At 30.1% G+C, this 19,027-nt stretch overlaps 3 protein-coding genes across 3 annotated transcripts; 1 reads left to right on the top strand and 2 right to left on the bottom strand.

Annotated features, from left to right (window-relative positions):
- Positions 1 to 559: 559 nt before the first annotated feature.
- Positions 560 to 2,663, bottom strand: LOC122850540. The gene is made up of 3 exons (XM_044149672.1): positions 2,511 to 2,663; positions 2,417 to 2,437; positions 560 to 897 (listed from the first exon to the last, which is right to left on the bottom strand). The coding sequence occupies exons 1-3, from the start codon at positions 2,656 to 2,658 to the stop codon at positions 560 to 562; spliced, it is 507 nt and encodes a 168-aa protein (XP_044005607.1). The 5' UTR covers positions 2,659 to 2,663.
- A 2,782-nt stretch (positions 2,664 to 5,445) lies between these two features.
- LOC122849531 lies at positions 5,446 to 7,706 on the top strand. The gene is made up of 2 exons (XM_044148248.1): positions 5,446 to 5,997; positions 7,473 to 7,706. Exons 1-2 carry the CDS (start codon positions 5,627 to 5,629, stop codon positions 7,675 to 7,677), a joined length of 576 nt encoding a protein of 191 aa, XP_044004183.1. The 5' UTR covers positions 5,446 to 5,626; the 3' UTR covers positions 7,678 to 7,706.
- Positions 7,707 to 14,147: 6,441 nt separating this feature from the next.
- On the bottom strand, positions 14,148 to 15,137 carry LOC122850539. The gene has a single exon (XM_044149671.1). The coding sequence runs from the start codon at positions 15,135 to 15,137 to the stop codon at positions 14,148 to 14,150; it is 990 nt and encodes a 329-aa protein (XP_044005606.1).
- Positions 15,138 to 19,027: the final 3,890 nt, after the last annotated feature.

Raw genomic sequence — 19,027 nt, 5'->3', positions numbered from 1 at the left:
TTGTGTGAATTATCAAATCCCAGATATTTTTCATATATTTTATTTCCTTTCTTTTTAATAATTTTTTCAATTAAATAGACGTCAGGATGTTTTACTTTTTGTAATTCAGGTTGATAAAAACACCCTTCAATTGGGTTCTGTTGATAGTCTTCAAGTTTATATGTTACTGGAGATGTGTTATTTATTTTTATAATTTTAAATATTTCAGTTGTCCAATTGGGTTTATAATTTTTCTCAAAGACATGTTTATATTTACTTATTCTAACATGATCATTTAATTTAAATTTATTTTTCTGATAATATTGATTTAAATTTTTAAATACAGTATGCTTTAAAATTTTTATATTGTCACCAACAACTTTTGCTGGTGCCATTTTGATTGTGCGATGTTTTGTATTATTATATTGTTCAATTAATTTTGGTAATATTTTAACCCATTTATAAGTACCTTGTAAACTGAATTCAAAGTACAATTTACTTTTAATTGTTCTATTAAATCTTTCAACTATTGATGCTTTCATATGGGTGAAAGTTGAATACATATGAACATTGTATTTTTTTAGCATCGCTTGAAAATGGAATTATATAATTCTGTTCCTTGATCCACATGTAGATTTTTACAAACTCGTCCTTTTTTAAATATTGATTCCATTGCAGCTGATACTTCTCTTCCAGTCTTGCTTTTGAGTTCAACAGCCCAACTGAACTTTGAAAAAATATCAATAATAGTCAAAATATATTTATATCCAGAATTTACAGATGAGTGTTCAATCATGTCAACAAGATCAGCTTGCCAAGTTTCATCCTTATCTCGAATATCAACTTTACGTCTTGGAAAATTTCGGCGAGCTGGTGCATGAAGCTCTCGCACTATGTCTCTTTTAAATTCAGTCATGTTTCATTGAGAGTAGTATGATGACTGAATTTTAACTAATGTTAATGTATAATGTTGGCCTCTCTTAGTTCTTCAATGATTGACATGATTTCATTATCGTGACTTGGATTGCCAGCTGTTCGTGAAGCAACTAGCAATCTTAAACGATCAACAAGCTCATTCGGATTATCCCAATAAACATAATTAACTTTAGATTGATTTTTGCTTTGAATTATCATATTTGTTGGTAGTAAACCAGAACCATGATGTTGTGTACTCTTCATGTGAGGCAATATGAATGTAATATACTTTTGTGATGCTGAATTTTTCACTGTATTTTTAGAATTATGATATCTTAAATGTGCATTTGTGTTGAGAAGAATCTGAGCATAATTCTTTTCATCAATTTGAGTGACTTTGGTTTTTCTGGGGATTTCATAAATAATAATTCCAGTAGTCCTTGGGTTATTTCATACGTTTCATCAGCAACATCATATTATTAGTTTTCGAATAGTAATTCAGCATTTCAATTTTATATTCTCCACTGTTTTTCTTTTTTAACCCCATAATCTTTATCCCATTGTAAAGTATCTATTTTATTTAAATATTGAGTTGTTAAATCATTTTAAGACCTGTTTCATCAGCCTCTTTGCTCTATCAGTTGCAGATCTTCAATAGTATCATGGAAAGCCTCTGTTTCCTCATCAGAACTGAGATTTTGTTCTGTGCTTATATTTCCAGAATTACTTGAATGCGTTCTATCAGAAATGATACTGTCTTCTTCTCTCTCAGAATCATATGTGTTGTCTTTACTAATTTTGCTTTTTTTATTGTTTATTATCGGTGTTATTTTAGCAGCTATATTCTCAAGTGGTCCGATGACTGGTTTTAAGTACTCATTAGCAGTTTCAGATATGCTTTCTTTCCCTAATTTTAATAATTGATGCTTCTTCTTTATTACATCTCTAACTTTTTCTATTTCTTCAAGAAATTTCGCTTCTTTGACACTTCTTCCTTCTTGAGAGGCATGTTGATTCGACAGGATTTAAACATGAACTAATATTTTTTTAACAAATTGTATCGTTATTTATATTTATAAAACAATCAAAATTTTTTCTATATCTTCCATCATTTATATTGCGATCTTTGTCAATACATAGGAAACAATATTTCTCTTCCCAACACTTGATACATATCCGAAGAAATTTATTATAGCCCATATCAATATTTGCATGATCCTGCCAAATATGTTTGAGATTTAGCTGATCACAAGGGAATACAACTAAGAAATTAATATTATCGCGAATCAAATGCTTTGGAATTCGAGCATACGATTGACACAAATAAAACGAATCAACATTACAATGACGTCCCATTGAAAAATAATCCCTTATTGGCTGTTGATTTTCAGTTGCAACATCATCAAATATAAACAATGAGTTTGGTTTTGCTTCTTCAACAGGAATTACTTGATCATTGCTTGAAAATTTATGATAATTTATATTTTCAAGTGGTTCCAATAGTTTTTCTAAATATCGATATTTTGGTTGGTATAATGATTTACTATAAATATAAATATTAGCAAAACGTAAACCATTTGGATTAACAATTAAACTCATAAGTGCGTTGGTTTTACCACAATTACTTCCACCAATTATAGCACAACGTATCGTATTTGGCAATAAGTCTCCATGCCTTTTCTGAATTAAACCCTCACCACTTTTTGCTGTAATTATATCAAAGTTTATCACTGGTAATTTGAGAGCTTGCTTCTTGTACTCCATCTTGATCAACACTAATTAAAGAAGTATGAAGTCAACTGTTTTATATAGAAAAAATCAGTCAATCATCAACCATGATAGAGCATACAAATAATAAAAATAATAAGAAAAATAAAAAACGTTTTGGAAAAGGAATATTAAATAAAATTATTAATAAACTACCTATCGAGTTACATCTACCTGGATATTCTTTTTGTGGACCTGGAACTAAGCTAGAGAAACGTTTGGCAAGAGGAGATCGAGGAATAAATCCTCTAGACGAAGCTTGTAAAAATCACGATATCGCATATTCGAAAAATCAGAAAGATATTAAAGTCAGGAACCTAGCTGACGATATTTTAGCGCGTGAAGCTTCAAAACGAATTTTTGCTAAGGATTCAAGTCTAGGTGAAAGAGCTGCAGCTGCACTTGTAACTGGAACAATGAAAATCAAATCAAGATTCGGTATGGGTTGTGTAAATAAAAAAAATTGTGTTAAAAAACGAAAAACAACTGGTGGAAAATTAAAAAAAATTAAAAAACTGGTAAAAAATAGAAATAATTCTGGTGAAAAGAAAAAAAGCAAGAAGAGCAAGAAAAATAAAAGAAAAAACCTCAAGAAAAAAGTATCATTTATGAAAATTGTACAAGCTGCTAAAGAAGCAAGTAAGGGATCCAATGTTCCATCAATAGCAATTAAAGCAGCATTAAAAGGAGCAAGAGGAGCTATTAAAAATGTTGGTGGTAAATCTGCTATCTTGATGCCAAGAGTGGTACCAGTTGCTAAAAGTATAAGTGGTGGTGCATTACCACTATTAATTCCAATACTTTCAGCCATAACAGCATTAGGTGGATTAGTTGGTGGAGCATCAGGTGTTGTTAAGGCAATTAATGCAGTAAAATCAAGTAAAAATCAATTACAAGAAACTGTAAGACATAATAAACAAATGGAATCAATTGCTATTGGAAAAGGACTTCATTTAGCACCATTTAAAAGCGGAATGGGATTCTATTTAACTCCAAAAAACTAGATGTGATGCTACCACAGAGAGCCTTGACTGACGGTGATATTATCAAATTTGCTAATCAATTAAAAATAAAAAAATTTCGTGGTGTTTTCATGCGAAATGATATGCCTCGAGATGGTTCTTGGACACGAGAATCAGGAGTTGTTAATTTAGATGATAAACAAAATCCTGGAACACATTGGGTTGCATATAAAATTCAACAACAATTTAGCAATATATTTTGATAGTTTTGGTAATTTGCAACCACCAAAAGATCTTGTCAGTTACCTTGATGTTGGTAGCATCAATTTCAATCATAAACGATATCAAGATTGGAATACATTTAATTGTGGCCATTTATGTCTTGCATTCCTTGCTGAAAAACTATAAAAGACTTGAATATAATAATTTAACATCAGTCTTTAATGAACTTTTAACATGCACGATACATTTACTTTAACATTAAGTGGTACATCATCAGTGCTTGAAACTCAATATTTTCCTCCAATTCAATTAACAAGAGGAAAACATTATTCATTAGCACTTATTTCTTTTTTAACATTTAATTCAATACCAAATATTGATAACCATAATAATCAAATTAAATTTATTGAGGCTAATGGTCATTCTAAATCAATTACAATACCAACTGGCAGCTACGAAATAGATGATCTTATTCAAAGCTTGAAAATACATTCTATCAAGTTAAGCTGCAACAATAATACTCTGCATACATATATCCAAAGCGATAAAATAATTGATTTCACTGGACCAAGATCACTAGGACCTTTACTTGGATTTACATCAAAATTATTGGAAGCTGGTAAAACACATGAGTCAAATCTACCAGTAAATATAATTCAAGTTAATAGTTTGCGTATAGAGTGTAATATAACAACTGGGGCTTATTGCAACAACCAAAAAGTACATACAATACACAGTTTTTTTCCTGCTGTACCACCTGGTTATAAAATAATAGAAGTACCAACTTCTCCTATTTATTTACCAGTTACTGTGAAGTCAATAGATTACATACAACTGAAAATTGTTGATCAAGCAGGTCGAGCTGTTAATTTTCGTGGTGAAACAATTACAATCACTCTACATGTTAAATCATAGTGATGGGGATTGAGTTTAATTCTCGCACAATAAAGAGAGGATTTTCATATAAAAACAGCAAATCATGGACATCACCAACCAGTCTCAATCGAGCAGTGAAGAGATTAACAACTCAGAATATAACATACCTAAAAAGTCTAGGGTTAAAAGTAAAAAATTCTGGACTTGGAACTTCAATTGGGTAAATATAACTTGCCTCAATTGTTTTGCACGTCAAAATGGGTGATATACTTGATATCAACGCACCAGTTCATTTCAACAATGATATATCCAGTTACGAGCTGCATGCACATCAAACATTTGGATCATCAAGCTTTGAGAATAGTGATGAAATTAGAATATCAATACAAAACCAAGATTTATTCATTTTGCCATGTAAAAGCTATATTCATATAAGTGGAAAATTATGTAAAAAAGAAAATAATGATGTACCAATTGGTATTTCACTAGTTAATAATGCAATGGGTTTTTTATTTGAAGAAATGCGTTATGAGTTAAATGGGGTTTTAGTCGATAAATCCAAAAATGTTGGGATTACAACAACAATAAAAAATTATTTATCAATTAATTCGAGAGAGAATACTGAAAATGCTGGATGGTTAAATGGACTTGAGCAGATGATGTTAACAGATGAAAATGGATATTTTGATTTATGTATACCATTGAAAATGTTTTTTGGCTTTGCTGAAGACTATCAAAAAATCATTGTTAACGCCAAGCATGAAATTATTCTGGTACGATCCCGCTCTGATTTAAATTCAATCGTGAGAGATGTTGCAACTTTTCAAGAAGAAGTTAAATTTGATTTAAAAATTACAAAAGTTGAATGGTTAGTGCCATATGTAACACTATCGAATAGAAATAAAATGGAAATGATGAAATATATACAAAAAGATCCAGTCATTTCTATTGGGTTCAGGACCTGGGAACTCTATGAGTATCCACTGCTACCAACAACAAATCATCATATTTGGACGGTGAAGACATCAACTCAACTGGAAAAACCTCGCTATGTTATTCTTGCTTTTCAAACAAATAGAAAAAATGTATGGCATGCAGATGCAGCAAGATTTGATCATTGTAATATAACAAATGTTAAATTATATCTTAACTCACAAATTTTTCCATATGGGAATTTAAATCTTGACATTTCGAAAAATCAATTTTCATTATTGTATGATATGTATGCTAATTTTTCTGAGTCTTATTATGGAGCTAAAATAGATTTGATATCAAAATAGTATATTATGTATCGAGTGCGAACAGTAGGTGGTTCACGCACGAGCATGGAGAGATGAACGAAGTACAGGAGAGGGGATAGCGAGTGGATTCTCAGCGAAGGGGAATCGGAAGACGAGCCGTCAGGCGAGTCTGAGATTCCCCTGAGCTGAGAATCTACGAGCTCTCCTCTCCTGTACTGAGTGAAATCTCTTCATGTGAGTGTGGAATCACCTACTTCGCACGAGGTGCATACGCTATTTTTCTTTACAAAAATTAAGAAAAATACCACGCAATAAACGACTATCACAATATATGTGGGGCCCCAAAGCGGGTCCAGGGGTGCAACCCCTGGCTAGGTCCAGGGCGAGCAGCCCTGGCGAGGTCCAGGGCGAGGAGCCCTGGCGGGTTCGAAGGGCGGAGCCCCGGAAGGTCTGGGGTGAAACCCCCCCAGAATTAAAAAAAAAAAATAATTAATATGATTATAATAAAAAGTATTTAAAAAAAAATAAAAACAACAATTTTAATACTGTTGAAAAAAAAAACTGCATTAATACCATCAATCTAATACAAACAGGGCTAAAAAAAAATTTCAAACAATAATTCAAATTCATTATATCAAACTAAATTATGTTTATTTATAAAAATAAATGAATTTCTATTACATAATAATAAACTCAAGGCACAGAGTAATTTTTCATTAATTACTTTTTCTTCTAAACAACTCGTATAAATCTATTAAAATTATTTATCTTTGTTTTTTTTTTTTTTTGGCAATAACATTGCGTTTTGACAAGTCAAAACATATTTTTTTAAATCATAAAAAAAAAAAAAAAAACAAAATAATATTTTAATGATGAAAAAAAAAATTATAATTAATAATGCAAAACAAAAAACAAAACTGGAAATTATTTAAATTTTAACCATTATGCTGGTTTTTTAAAAATAAATAAAATAATTCATTTGATTTCTGAAAAGGGCATCAGCTTGTTGACGAATGTCATCTGGTATGTCATTTTCATTGAATGTTTGATTGTGATCTTGATCAATTTTCACTCTTTGATTCACTGGATTCAAGTATAATTTTTGGGTATTGGACATTCAATATAAATATCAACACTTTTTTATTTTTATTAATTAAGTATTAAATAATTTATATATAAGACATTTAGCAAACACAACAAAGCAAAACAAAATAAAAAAATAACTTGTAAACACACAGACACGTGAATACAAACACATATACTATTCATAATATTATTAATTTTGTCCGCCCGATGTCGCTACTTTTGGGGCCCTGTATTATCGATATTTTGAGCTTCACACATTATTTTGGAAATTCACACATTATTTTGGAAATTCACACATTGTTTCAGTCCCAAATAATGTGTGTACTTCTTGATCGACACACTAATTCCTACTATACCAGAACCGCCATCTTTATGAACTGAAAACGATGCAGATTGGGGGTATTTTTCTTAATAGTGTAACGAAAAATTCTTTCATCCATCAATCACCATTAATTGTAATTGATTGTAGTAAACAAAATGAACTTTTAAAAGCTGGTGCTGTAGATGTACGTTTAGAATTTGAATCTAAAAACAATTTTCCACAAGGAACTGCAGCTTATTGTTTAATTTTACATGATAATATAATTGAATATAAACCAATCAGTGGCATTGTACATAAATTAAGTTAAAATAATAAAAATTAAGTTTAAATTTAAGAATGAAAAATAATAAAATAAAATAAATAATGTAAACAAAAAAATTAATGTAATAAATAAATAGAAAAAAGGTTTATTTTTTGTTTTATATATTTATTTCCCCAATCATCATTTCATCAACAAAATCATTATCTTTTATTATACAATTGTCGAATTTAATATTTCTATTATTTTCACCATCAAGAGTCATGATTAAATTTCCCTCTTTTATAGCGTTTTGCAGCTCGGAATATTCTTGCTCATCCTTGTCGAAAAGGTCAGCGAATCTTTTTGGTAGATATAGATAACATGAATTATCAATTTCAACCGTAGCTGCTGCTCCATATTTTCCCGCAGAAAACTTGAGCAGTTTGGTTATTTTATATGCTACATTTTTTGATAAATCTTTGATTGCTTTACGTTCCTTAGCTTTTTGAAGTTGTTTAGTTTTTGCAAATGCCATTTTAAAAATTTCTAAACAAAAAAAAAATTTTTATTAAAATAAATTAGTATGTGTGTGTGTTAAGTTGTATATGTAATTAAATAATTGTTTATATATTTTTATTAATAATAATAAATATGAAGTAAAGAAACTTACAGCTTAATTTTTCTTGTTGGTGAGTTAGTTGTTACTTGGTGCTGCTCTGAGGAACTGATGATAATGTTGAGAAAAACATGGACATTTATAGGAACACAAAGATCTTCTCCCCCCAGAAAAAATATGATAATTTTCATTTTGCTTATTGTTTAAATTTTAAAAGAGTAGGAATTCCTATAGAAAAAAAGTATCTGAGAAATGGATTATTTGTTGGTGAAAAATATTATGAGAAATGTGACTTGTGTTATAGTTTAAATCATGGCTTTTGCTCCAGATGTTGCTCGGTTAAATATTTCCCACATTGTAAAATAAAGAAAAATATGTAACAAAAAGAAGAAATAAATTTTTTCAGGGAAATAAGATTAAAAATTGGGAAAAAGAAAAATTTTCTTTGTCGACTGAATGCTCTATTTAACCCCAATGTTTGCAAACTGTGAATTCGCAGTATGTAACTCACAGCATGTTTTTGGAACATTACAAATTTTGGGAAAAATAGATTAAATTTCTTTGACGGTGAAAATGCTTTATATTTTTTCTGAGAAAATTATAACAAAAAGAAAAAAAATTTTATTTAATTATTTTTACAGGAAATTTTTTTTTTTTTTTGGGTTTGAAAAAAAAAAACAAGAAAAAATTATTTATTTATCAATTTATTTATTTATGTAATTTATTTCATATTTATATTTTATTTTACATATTACAATTTTCATTCGAACTTGATTCTTTACATTTTACACAATCTTTTACTGGTACTTGTAAAAAAAGACCAATTTCATCTTCATAATCATTTTGTAAAGGATGCTGCTTACATTTTCTTAGCCCTAAAATTGTTTTATTCATTTGTTGTTTCTCTGATAATTTATCCCAGATTTGATCTATTTGATTTGGCGCAAATTTTATTATTGCCATGATTGGAAGTGAACTAATTTCTGTCTTAGCCAAATCATTTATATTTTCAACAGCACAATAATGGATAATCGATTTATTTAAACTTGGTCTGGTTGAAAAGGTTTTAATATACCATGATCGAAAACGTTGAACATTTTCAACTGAACATTTGTAAGTTGAACAATTAATGTGAATCCTTGAGTGTCTTATAGCTGGATGTTGTTCTTCCAGAGTTTTTATGTCTGGACAATTTAAATCATCCAAATTAAAAATTGTTGTTTGAATTTCACGTAAAACAAATTTTAACCATTTCTTTTTCTCTTCTCCTTTTACAAATAAATATTCAAATTTTCCATTTATTGATTGATTTAAAATTGGTGAAATGTCGTTATATTCTTCACAACCTTGTTCCCACGACATACCATGATGATTCATTTCATATTTTGATACCGTTTCTTGATAAGTTTCACTCAAATGTGATCTATCACAAGGTGGTTTAAATATTTTAGATATTGGAGTCAATCTTGAACTTAATGGTTGAATAGCTAGTTCTTTCAACACAAATAACCCTTGCTCTTCTTGAAATCCTTGGAAGTCGATGAATGCAGACATTTTATTTTATTTTATTTTTCAACTCAAATTTATTGTATACCTTTTTCACTGAAGGCTTTGGAGCTAACTAAAGATATTTTTCAAGGCTTGATTTTCAACAAATTTCTTCCCCTCTTTAACTCACTACTCCCACTTTTTTTTCTAATATTATTTCTATTTTACACCAAAAGTAGAAAAAAAATTATATATTTTTTTTAGCAGTCTTAATGGCAGATTGTAAAACATCCAATTGCTCTTTTATTTTAACATTTTCAGCCATTAAAATTCCAATTATATCACCCAATTTTTCATAATTCAATTCAACACTTTTTTTCATTTCATTAAATAATTTTAAAGTTACAACATCCTTCTCATCTTGAGGTGTTGCAACATTGCATATTCGCCGGTTGCCAATATCGAAATTATTATATTCATCTAAATTAAAGCCAATTCCAGGAGGGCCTGATCTAGATCTATCAGCAGCCCCAACCAAATAACGACCAAACAAATCAACGCTCATTTTATAACTGGCTTAGAACTTAAAAATCAGTTAGTTATATAATAAAAAAAAGAAAAAAAATTGATAAATAAATAAAAAAACAATAATTATAAATAAATTTTTCCATTTACAACAAATTTTCGAATTTTCCAGTATCACTCACCTTCTACTTCCAACATCCAATAAGATTGAGCCGTGGTCTTGGGGATAGCGCGCTCGATTTTAAATCCGAAGTCCGTGAGTTCAAATCTCCTTCGAAACACTTTTTTTTTTTTCTCACAAATTTAAAAAAAAAAAAAAATAAAAATGGCCGAAATTCGAAAAGACTCCCCACTCATATTCCCCTCTCTTATTCCCCTCTCTTATTCCCCTCTCTCATTCTCTTCTCTTACTTTCTACCCCAAATTTATTTAAATACCACCCACCCATCCCACCCACAATCTCGCGGTTTTCCGTGGTCCAGAACTCTTATAACCCCCCTACTATTATAGTTAATTTATTTAAATTTAACACTTTGAATCTATCGCACCCTTTTCTTGGTGATAATAAATTTCTGGTGATTATTGGTGATAATTGTGGTAATACACCACAATAATAATTTCTGCTTGTTCTGAAACAAATTCAATCATTACAATTATAACTTTTTTAAGAAAACAGTTGACATAAAAAAACATCCGTATCAATCATGTTTTTTTCATAAACTTATATAATTTATTTTAAACAAAAGAAAAAAAAATATTATTATTAATTGTTGGAGCGAAAAAAAGAAGTGAATTTTATATACAATTTATTTAAATAATAAATGTCATAAAATTATTATTGTGTACGTGAAAAATATGTCGTTTTTTATATTATCTAATTAATAATTTTTGAATCATATCATATTTATACGCGTATTGATATAGCAGATAATAATTAGTTTGATAGTTTTTACTCACCCCAATAGGACAAACAATAAGTATTGTACTAATTATGCCAATAATGGCTATACAGCTAAACTTCTTCATCCTTGCAGTGATCAATTAGTTAGAGTCAACACTGGCCACGTCGAATAGAAAATATCAAACGAGGAAAGATAATTTTATTGGATTGCGACAGGTGACGAAACTATTTTTGAAACACGTATGTGTTATATGATGTGTAGTGGCACCCACAATAGATGAAGAAAAAACAAGATAATAATATTAATTAACTAATTATGATTTTTATTTTTAAAATATACTGTTCATACACCTATTGATGTATATCAATTAATACTCAGTTTGATAATTTAATTGAAGAATAATTTTTACTTACCCCGCAATGAGATAAATGATGAGGATTCTACTAATTATGCCAATAGTTTTACAGAAGATGAATTTCTTAGTTGTTACAGTGATGAATTAGTAATAGACAGTAGTGGCCACGTTGTATAAAAAATAGAACGAAAATAATTTTATAATATTAATTGTGATGAAACCATTCTCTGAACCACGCATGCGTTTTATGTATACATATGTGGTAAAACTTAAGACACAGCTTTACACCTTCTGATGGAAGAAACGTATCGTCATTTTGAAACTCACGCGCTGATACTTGTAGATAATTAATAACACGTAGCAAAAAGTTTTAGAATGCTAAAAATATTATGGTTATAAATTATGGCAAAAAAAAATGATAAAAAAAATAAAAAAATATTTAAAAATTAAAAATTTAATTAGAAATATATAACTAGTAAGCTATTTAAGCTTTATTCGATCCTTTCGAGATTTTTGTGTTCCAGTATAGAAATCATATATGTATATCGGCAGCTATTTTTCATTCCGGCCTCAATAAAATAATTTTTTCCTATTTACATTTTTCAGCTTTTATACATTTTTACTTTTCTTGAAAAAGTATTTCACCCTAGAGGACGACTCAACAACAGTTTGATAGCGACTTGTTAATGACATAGGCGCTTACTCAATAGCAGTATATTAGCAAGTCAATAGCAAAAAGAATTATGGATTACAAAGGCTCTACATTATACTAAACATATAAAAATGATCTACATAAATTAAGGAAAAAATTAACAATGCTTCTATCACATTATTATAGCGTGATTCGATGTCATTCCTCAATAATCATAGCGAAGAATGATGTTAAATTTTTTTAGGTTATGTCCGAGCTATCATTCGTTGTTACCTGAGTTTTGGTAATTTATGGAAAGTTACTGAGAGAATAAAATGACATGAAACATCCACTCAATAGCTAGTCAATAGCTAGTTGATAGCAAAAAAAGAAAGTCTAAAATACGGTATTTAACATTGTTATTGTTTATTGTTGTTGTTTAATTGTTTATTCTACCTTTTTTTAAAAGTTTTCAACGATATTACATAAAATTTACTTTTCGAATTATTTTACTGACGTCATTTTTTGGCTGCTCACGAACAATTGAAGAAAATTTTTTTTACACATTTCTCCGTATGGTTTAATTTGCGTGAGATTCAGACTAGTTATGGAGAAAATCAAAGTATACGTAGAGAAATATTATCACCAGTAGTTCGCTAAGTATGATAGTTCAGTATTATATACATATTTTTCATAAGCGTATTAATTAATTTGATACAGTCAAATTACTTCTATCTTTCACTTTTTATTGAGCCTACATTTGTGTAAAAGACTTGAAATTTTATTTGGGAAGAACCGGGCGGGGTCAAGTATAAAATTTTGTCAAAAGTTAAGACTATTCATATGGGTCAATGATTTGTAAAAAAATATGTACATTTGTACTTGATTTTTTTGATATCCTCTTTTTTTGTATGTTTAGAAAAACATAATAAAAATTAATTTCGAAAACTTGACTCTCCTTTTTGTACAAAAATTTATTTTTGTTTTTTGTTTGATATCGTATCTTTTTGTAAGGTTTTTTAATCGTTCACAAATAAAAAATAACAACATATCATACGTTCAGATCGTGAATCGTCATTTAAAATTTATTTAGTGAGTTTTGTACCCTTTTGAGTACGTTCTAAAAAATAAAATATAAGAATTTTTTGCATTTCTTGGACAAGATTCATTGGTAACAAACTGATCATCAATTTTTATCCAACGATTTTTATTACGGATATAATTTATGAAATGTTGGTCTGATCTACCGCTATCAGTGAATATAGCGTAATTAACTTTATATTTCTATTTTAGATGCGTGGGTATCCCTTTTATCGAACAATTATTGTTTTGCAATCGACCATTTTGATTCATTGACAAAGAGTTGACCTTCAAAACAACAACATCATTTGTCTAATCATTTCTAATTTTCTAAAAATTTTCGCTGAAGTTAACAATCTAGACATATACCAGTTCCTTCGTGCCACAATGAGAACGATTGATTTATAAGTTCTTGTAATGTGAGACTGTTATTTCCGTTTGGTATTAAAAGATTCATAATGTACTGGTTTGACAATGAGACATTTACGTATGAACAGGATTCACATTTTTCTAAATACTTTTCTTTATGGCTTAAATGCTTAGTTAGAACATGATCTTTTGTACAGAGTGCTGTTAAAAATTTAGCAGGATCATCTTCGTTATTATGGTTAAACGCTTTTTTTAATGACTCATTTATAACTTCTGAGTGTAATATACATTGCATCACAGAGTTTACATAGATCGATGAACCATTATCATTAGATAATCCATGTACATTAGACAGCGTGTCGATAACTTTGGATTTTTTTTCACATTCTATATCAACCAAAAATGACTTCAAACACCACTTGGTATCAAAGTTTTTCGGAAAACTTCTATTCGAAATTCCAATTTCTTACAAATCAGGTTTATAAATTTCCCGCAAACGATGATATTCTTTGATTGCTTGCTGACTTGCTATTGCTTTTGACGGGTCAAAATTTATTAAATGCAAACTATTTAATGTTGTAACTCGGAAAGTGCAACGTAAGTCATACCTTTGGCAAAAGACTTTTCACCGACGTCAACAATAGCGCACTCTAAAATAACTCCCTGAGATTTATGTATTGTCATTGCGTAACTAACACAAATAGAAAGTTGTGAACGTATTACGAACTGGAATTTCACATCTATTCTTTCAACTATACAATCATGACCTCCTTTAGTTAATTTGACGACAAATGATTGGAAGTTTTTACCATCCATACTCTTTGAAACAGATACAACTGTACCAAGCGCACTATAGACCATGCCTAATGTGTAGTCAATATTTCGTCTAATCATGATTTTTGCACCGATTTTAATTGTCATATTTTTTGCTAAACCAACTGATCGACTAGCATCATATTTATTGTGAGCTAAGTCTTTTTCTGCATTTTTCCGATAAATAGGCTCACAATCGATGGTATCATTTGCACAGAGATTATATATTTCTTGTGTTTTTATTTTGTCTAACATAGCAGAATTTATTGCATCACACATTTCATTAGTTGGTAACAAGCATACAGCAGAGGAAGGCAATTTTTGTATATAATTACACAGTTCATCGAGTCTGTCACCAACAGAGAATATATCTAAATTTATATTCCGAGTGCTTAACAGCTGAACACCTTCTTTCCTCATAGATCCAACCCTCAACCGAGACAAAAATTTCCCATAGGCATCATTATTTCGCTGACGCATATTTATAGTAAGTTCATCATATTCAACCAATTGTTTCCAAATATTAAAATGTCCCATAGATTCAAGACATTTTTGCATATCATCAGATGATAAATCCATGTAAACTGCATCTTGAGCAACTGGCATAAGTTGCATTAGATCTTCAAAAAATAGGATATGTTTTTTACCAAACCATCCATTGCATTCATCAGAAGTATTACAGAAGTCTAGTGCAATGTCTCTTAACTGTTCACATAATACCTTAAGAGCACCGTCAGATAATGCCATGTACTTTGGTGTACCTCCATGCTGAACCAGCAGTGAAAAAATTCTATGCACCGTTATACCGTTAATACCAAATGCAGGAAGGCCTGTAGGAGCGGCAATTGCAATTTGACGATTCGATATTATTCGAATCCAAGTTTTGATAACGTAGATTAGAAACCTGTTTCACCTTTTCCGCTAATATAAATTTTTAAAGGTTCATCTTTATCATCCGTCAAACATCAGTCACTTTCTGGAAGATTCTTAGCTAATCAGCATTCAACTCGCTGATCAATTCATCTGAATCAACTTCTTCTTCTGCATCTGCATTACCAATATCTTCAAAATCTTTCATCGCTTCACCAGCAGCTTCTTCCGTAATATCATCAATTAATGGATCTTCTGGTTGATCCTCAGGTTTATTTTCTACAATTTCATTTTCTTTTTCTTCAATTAGTTTTTACATATGATCTAATCCTTCTTGAAAATCATCTAGACGCTTGTAATAATTACATGCTTCTTGAAGTTCATCTTTTTTAGCATTAAGTGAATCAGCGAATGTCTCAAAACCATCTTTCAATTCATCAGAGTTTCTCCGAGGATTAAATAAAAATAGTAATGAAGTAAAAAGTAAAAGTCTTCAGGGTGGGTTTTTATATTGTATATCCAATGATGGATTAAATACCCTCGAGATCGTTTTTTTGACCTATAATATAGGTCTCCCTTGATCATTTATTTTAAGTGTATAATACTCGACTTTATCAGACACAGGCTCAGATCTAACAACGTCCCACTTTTTGAAAAACTCATATAGACAAAGATTTTCCAAAACAACAGGACGTGAAGGATAATGGTCGTCAATTAAAGATGGGGCGAAAATATCGGTTGAATCTTCATCCATTGTTTTAATTTCTTCAAACGGTTTCACTTTACGCCCTCTGATTTGTCTCACATTCAACCATTTTATTGTAGTATTACTATCAATTCCACTCGAAGAAGTTCCTAATAATGTACCTGCTGCTTCAAGAGCTCCAATTTCGCTATTATTTAAACTTTGGAAAGCAAAATTCCATAATCTGGTGAGCAATGGTACTGTGGAGTTAATATCATTGACCATCGCTTGAGTTATTGATCGCGCATGTTTCGTTATACTTTTTGTAACATACCCTGTTAGGGCTGAGGAAGTTTCACTCACATATTGAATATCTACATTCCCTTCCCAAACTGTAAGAATAACAGGATTATAATCATTAATATTCCCTTCATCTTCGGTTCTAGGAAAGTCATATAGTTTATTCTTAGACCGTGAATGTCTGTGATTTGCGATTGTGATTGCTGGATCACGTAAGAAAAATGTCTCGGTAACAAGTCTAGGAAATCCAAATCGACAGCTCTTAATCGTTTTTCTATATTTATTTTTTGATGACCTCATACAATAACCATTATGATGATGATTTTGATGAGTCGTTACCCTACGATGCAATGATGGTGACAAATTTTTATTTGGTATTTTGCAAGTCACATACTTTTGGATAAACTCAACTACTTCTCCAATTTCGTTTGCAACTATCATAGGCGCATTATCAACCCATAATAATATATGGAAATGTTGAATATCACGGCCTTGATATTTCCATCGCCAAAAATAATGAGTAATTTTTCCAAGTGATTGCTTTCTGAGTTAAGAAAATCTAACATGGCATGAAATTTTTGATCTATGTAGCGAGAAACTGATACAGGATCTGCAGCAATTACTTGACCTGGTTACATCTTGTCTAAGGATGGAGCATTAATTTCATGAACATATTGAATCAAACCATCACATAAACACTCTGCTAGACTGAATATAGAGCTTAACTCACTTTCTAACTGACCCTCACTTGATTTGTTTGAATAATTTTTTACAGTATAACTGACACGTGGATTTGTAACATTTAACATGTGAAAAATTCCTGACTTTAATTTTCGAATACTACCATTTTGTAATAAATAAAATATATATTGCTGGTCTAGTCTGAATCGTGGCTTGAAGGAACAGAGTTTCTGCTTCATAAAATCATGATCGCGAACCCGCTTAGCTCGGTCTTGGCACTGTCCATTTATCCCTCGAGGATATAGGTTTAAAAAGCACTGCAAATCTAAAGTTTTTACTCGTGAATCCAATGAATCGTCTTGAATTTTCAACATTTGATAAATGTCTGTAGCTGTTTGATTTATTCGTTTATCGTACAAAGGATATATTGTATATTGTTCGTAGTTTAATTCTGAATGATCTATTTGAGTAAGCATAGCTCGTTTCTTCAAATTCTCTGTTTCATTTTTATCTTCTGCATTCAGATCTGGCTTAAAATCTTTATTTGCATACTCGTTGATAATCTTTTTAATTTTCTTAAACATTGATGTGACATTGATCAGATACATCGTAACATTGACCTGACTTATGAAAAATGAGGTGATAAAAGATGCAGAGAGAAGCTGATTGGTTTACATGGATATTCACTGCTATAACAGCTAAATTAAAATAAATATTCAAAATCACTTTCCTGATTACTAATTGACACACATAAACGGGCTGGGCTGGGCAATTTAAAGAAAATCTAAGCGCATGCGCCATAGAACTTTAATTGAAATTTAGTGACACTTAGTTTAATTTTAATGAAATAATTACAATTTATTATACAACTTGACTACAATGGGTGCATTCCTTTAATAAAAATTTTTTTTTGGCTTTACAATTTCGCCCTGTAATACCGACTAAAATTTCATAGGAAAAAGAGCTGTTTCTTGTAGTGGCAGTACTAGCACATGACATTATTTTCTTTTTGGTTTTAATTATTGGAAGAATAACCTGAATGACAGTTCAATGTTTATATCAAACTGAAATAAATAGATAATTCACTTGTTGTACTCGCTGGTTATTGTCACATGGGTCGTACTAGACATTAGCCTAGGATATTGCATAAAGAATTTCATCACTTTTGTCATTGTTTCTCTTTCTAGCTATTTGTCGGTAATACAGGGCGAAATTTTTTATTAAAAGAATGCACCCAATAATTTTTTTTTTTTTCGGTCCATTACTTGTCGGCTAACTGTTAATAAACCAATTTCATTGAGTTCCACCCTATAATACCGACAAATGGCTAAAAACAGAGACAACGACGAAATCAATAAAATTTTTTATGTGATTCCCCAGACTTTACGATAATATTTGGCACACACACAATGTGACAATAACAAACGGTAATTTCGTTTCATTTAGTCTGACATAACCATTGAATAGTCATTCAGGTTATTTCTCCAATAATTGAAAACTAAATAAAATAATGTCATGTATCAGTGCTGCCACTCCAAGAAACATCTTTTTAGTAAATAAATAAATTACAGTAAAAATAATATCCTATATAAAAAAAGCATTGGTGTCATGGCGGCGCTTGATGAATTTCAAACTTGCCGCCTGAAATTGGAATTTGATTGGCTCTCATTTGAAATTTGATTGCCGCAATAATTTGTGCACATTTTGATTGGAGTTTAGATTGATCACGTGCATGTCGTATAAATTTATATAGGTGGCGCTAATTGCATATACATATGTATGTCTGTGTTGACATATGTGATTTTATCTGTCAAAAAATATTAATGCCTATAACCTTCAAATGATAATATAATTTAATTGGATTGTTATAAATAAAAGAGTAGTTAATGTGTTATAAATAAAAAAAAATTCAATCATAAAAAAAAAAAAAATGTATAGATTCATTTTTAAATAGGGCACGTGAACCTGTCAATATGATAAAATCAAGATTTGTACATAATTAACAATAACAAAGTATTGTTAATTGAAATTTTAGAGTAAACAATTTTTTTTTAACCATTATTGAAGTACGAATCCTGCATTTATTGGTTTAAATAAGCTC

The sequence above is a fragment of the Aphidius gifuensis genome, linkage group LG2 (genome assembly GCF_014905175.1).
Source record: "Aphidius gifuensis isolate YNYX2018 linkage group LG2, ASM1490517v1, whole genome shotgun sequence".
Lineage (NCBI taxonomy): Eukaryota > Metazoa > Arthropoda > Insecta > Hymenoptera > Braconidae > Aphidius > Aphidius gifuensis.
Note: the sequence above shows the minus strand (reverse complement) of the source record. Positions and strands in the feature narration are given on the sequence as shown.

Coding starts and splice junctions, on each gene's coding strand:
- LOC122850540 (XM_044149672.1), bottom strand. CDS start 2,658: ATGGAGTACAAGAAGCAAGCTCTCAAATTACCAGTGATAAACTTTGAT. Junction 2,438..2,510: donor AATTGGTGGAAGTAATTGTG/GTAAAACCAACG, acceptor TTATATTTATAG/TAAATCATTATACCAACCAA. Junction 898..2,416: donor AAATCATTATACCAACCAAA/ATATCGATATTT, acceptor ACTCTCAATGAA/ACATGACTGAATTTAAAAGA.
- LOC122849531 (XM_044148248.1), top strand. CDS start 5,627: ATGGAAATGATGAAATATATACAAAAAGATCCAGTCATTTCTATTGGG. Junction 5,998..7,472: donor AAAATAGATTTGATATCAAA/ATAGTATATTAT, acceptor TAGTGTAACGAA/AAATTCTTTCATCCATCAAT.
- LOC122850539 (XM_044149671.1), bottom strand. CDS start 15,137: ATGGCATTATCTGACGGTGCTCTTAAGGTATTATGTGAACAGTTAAGA.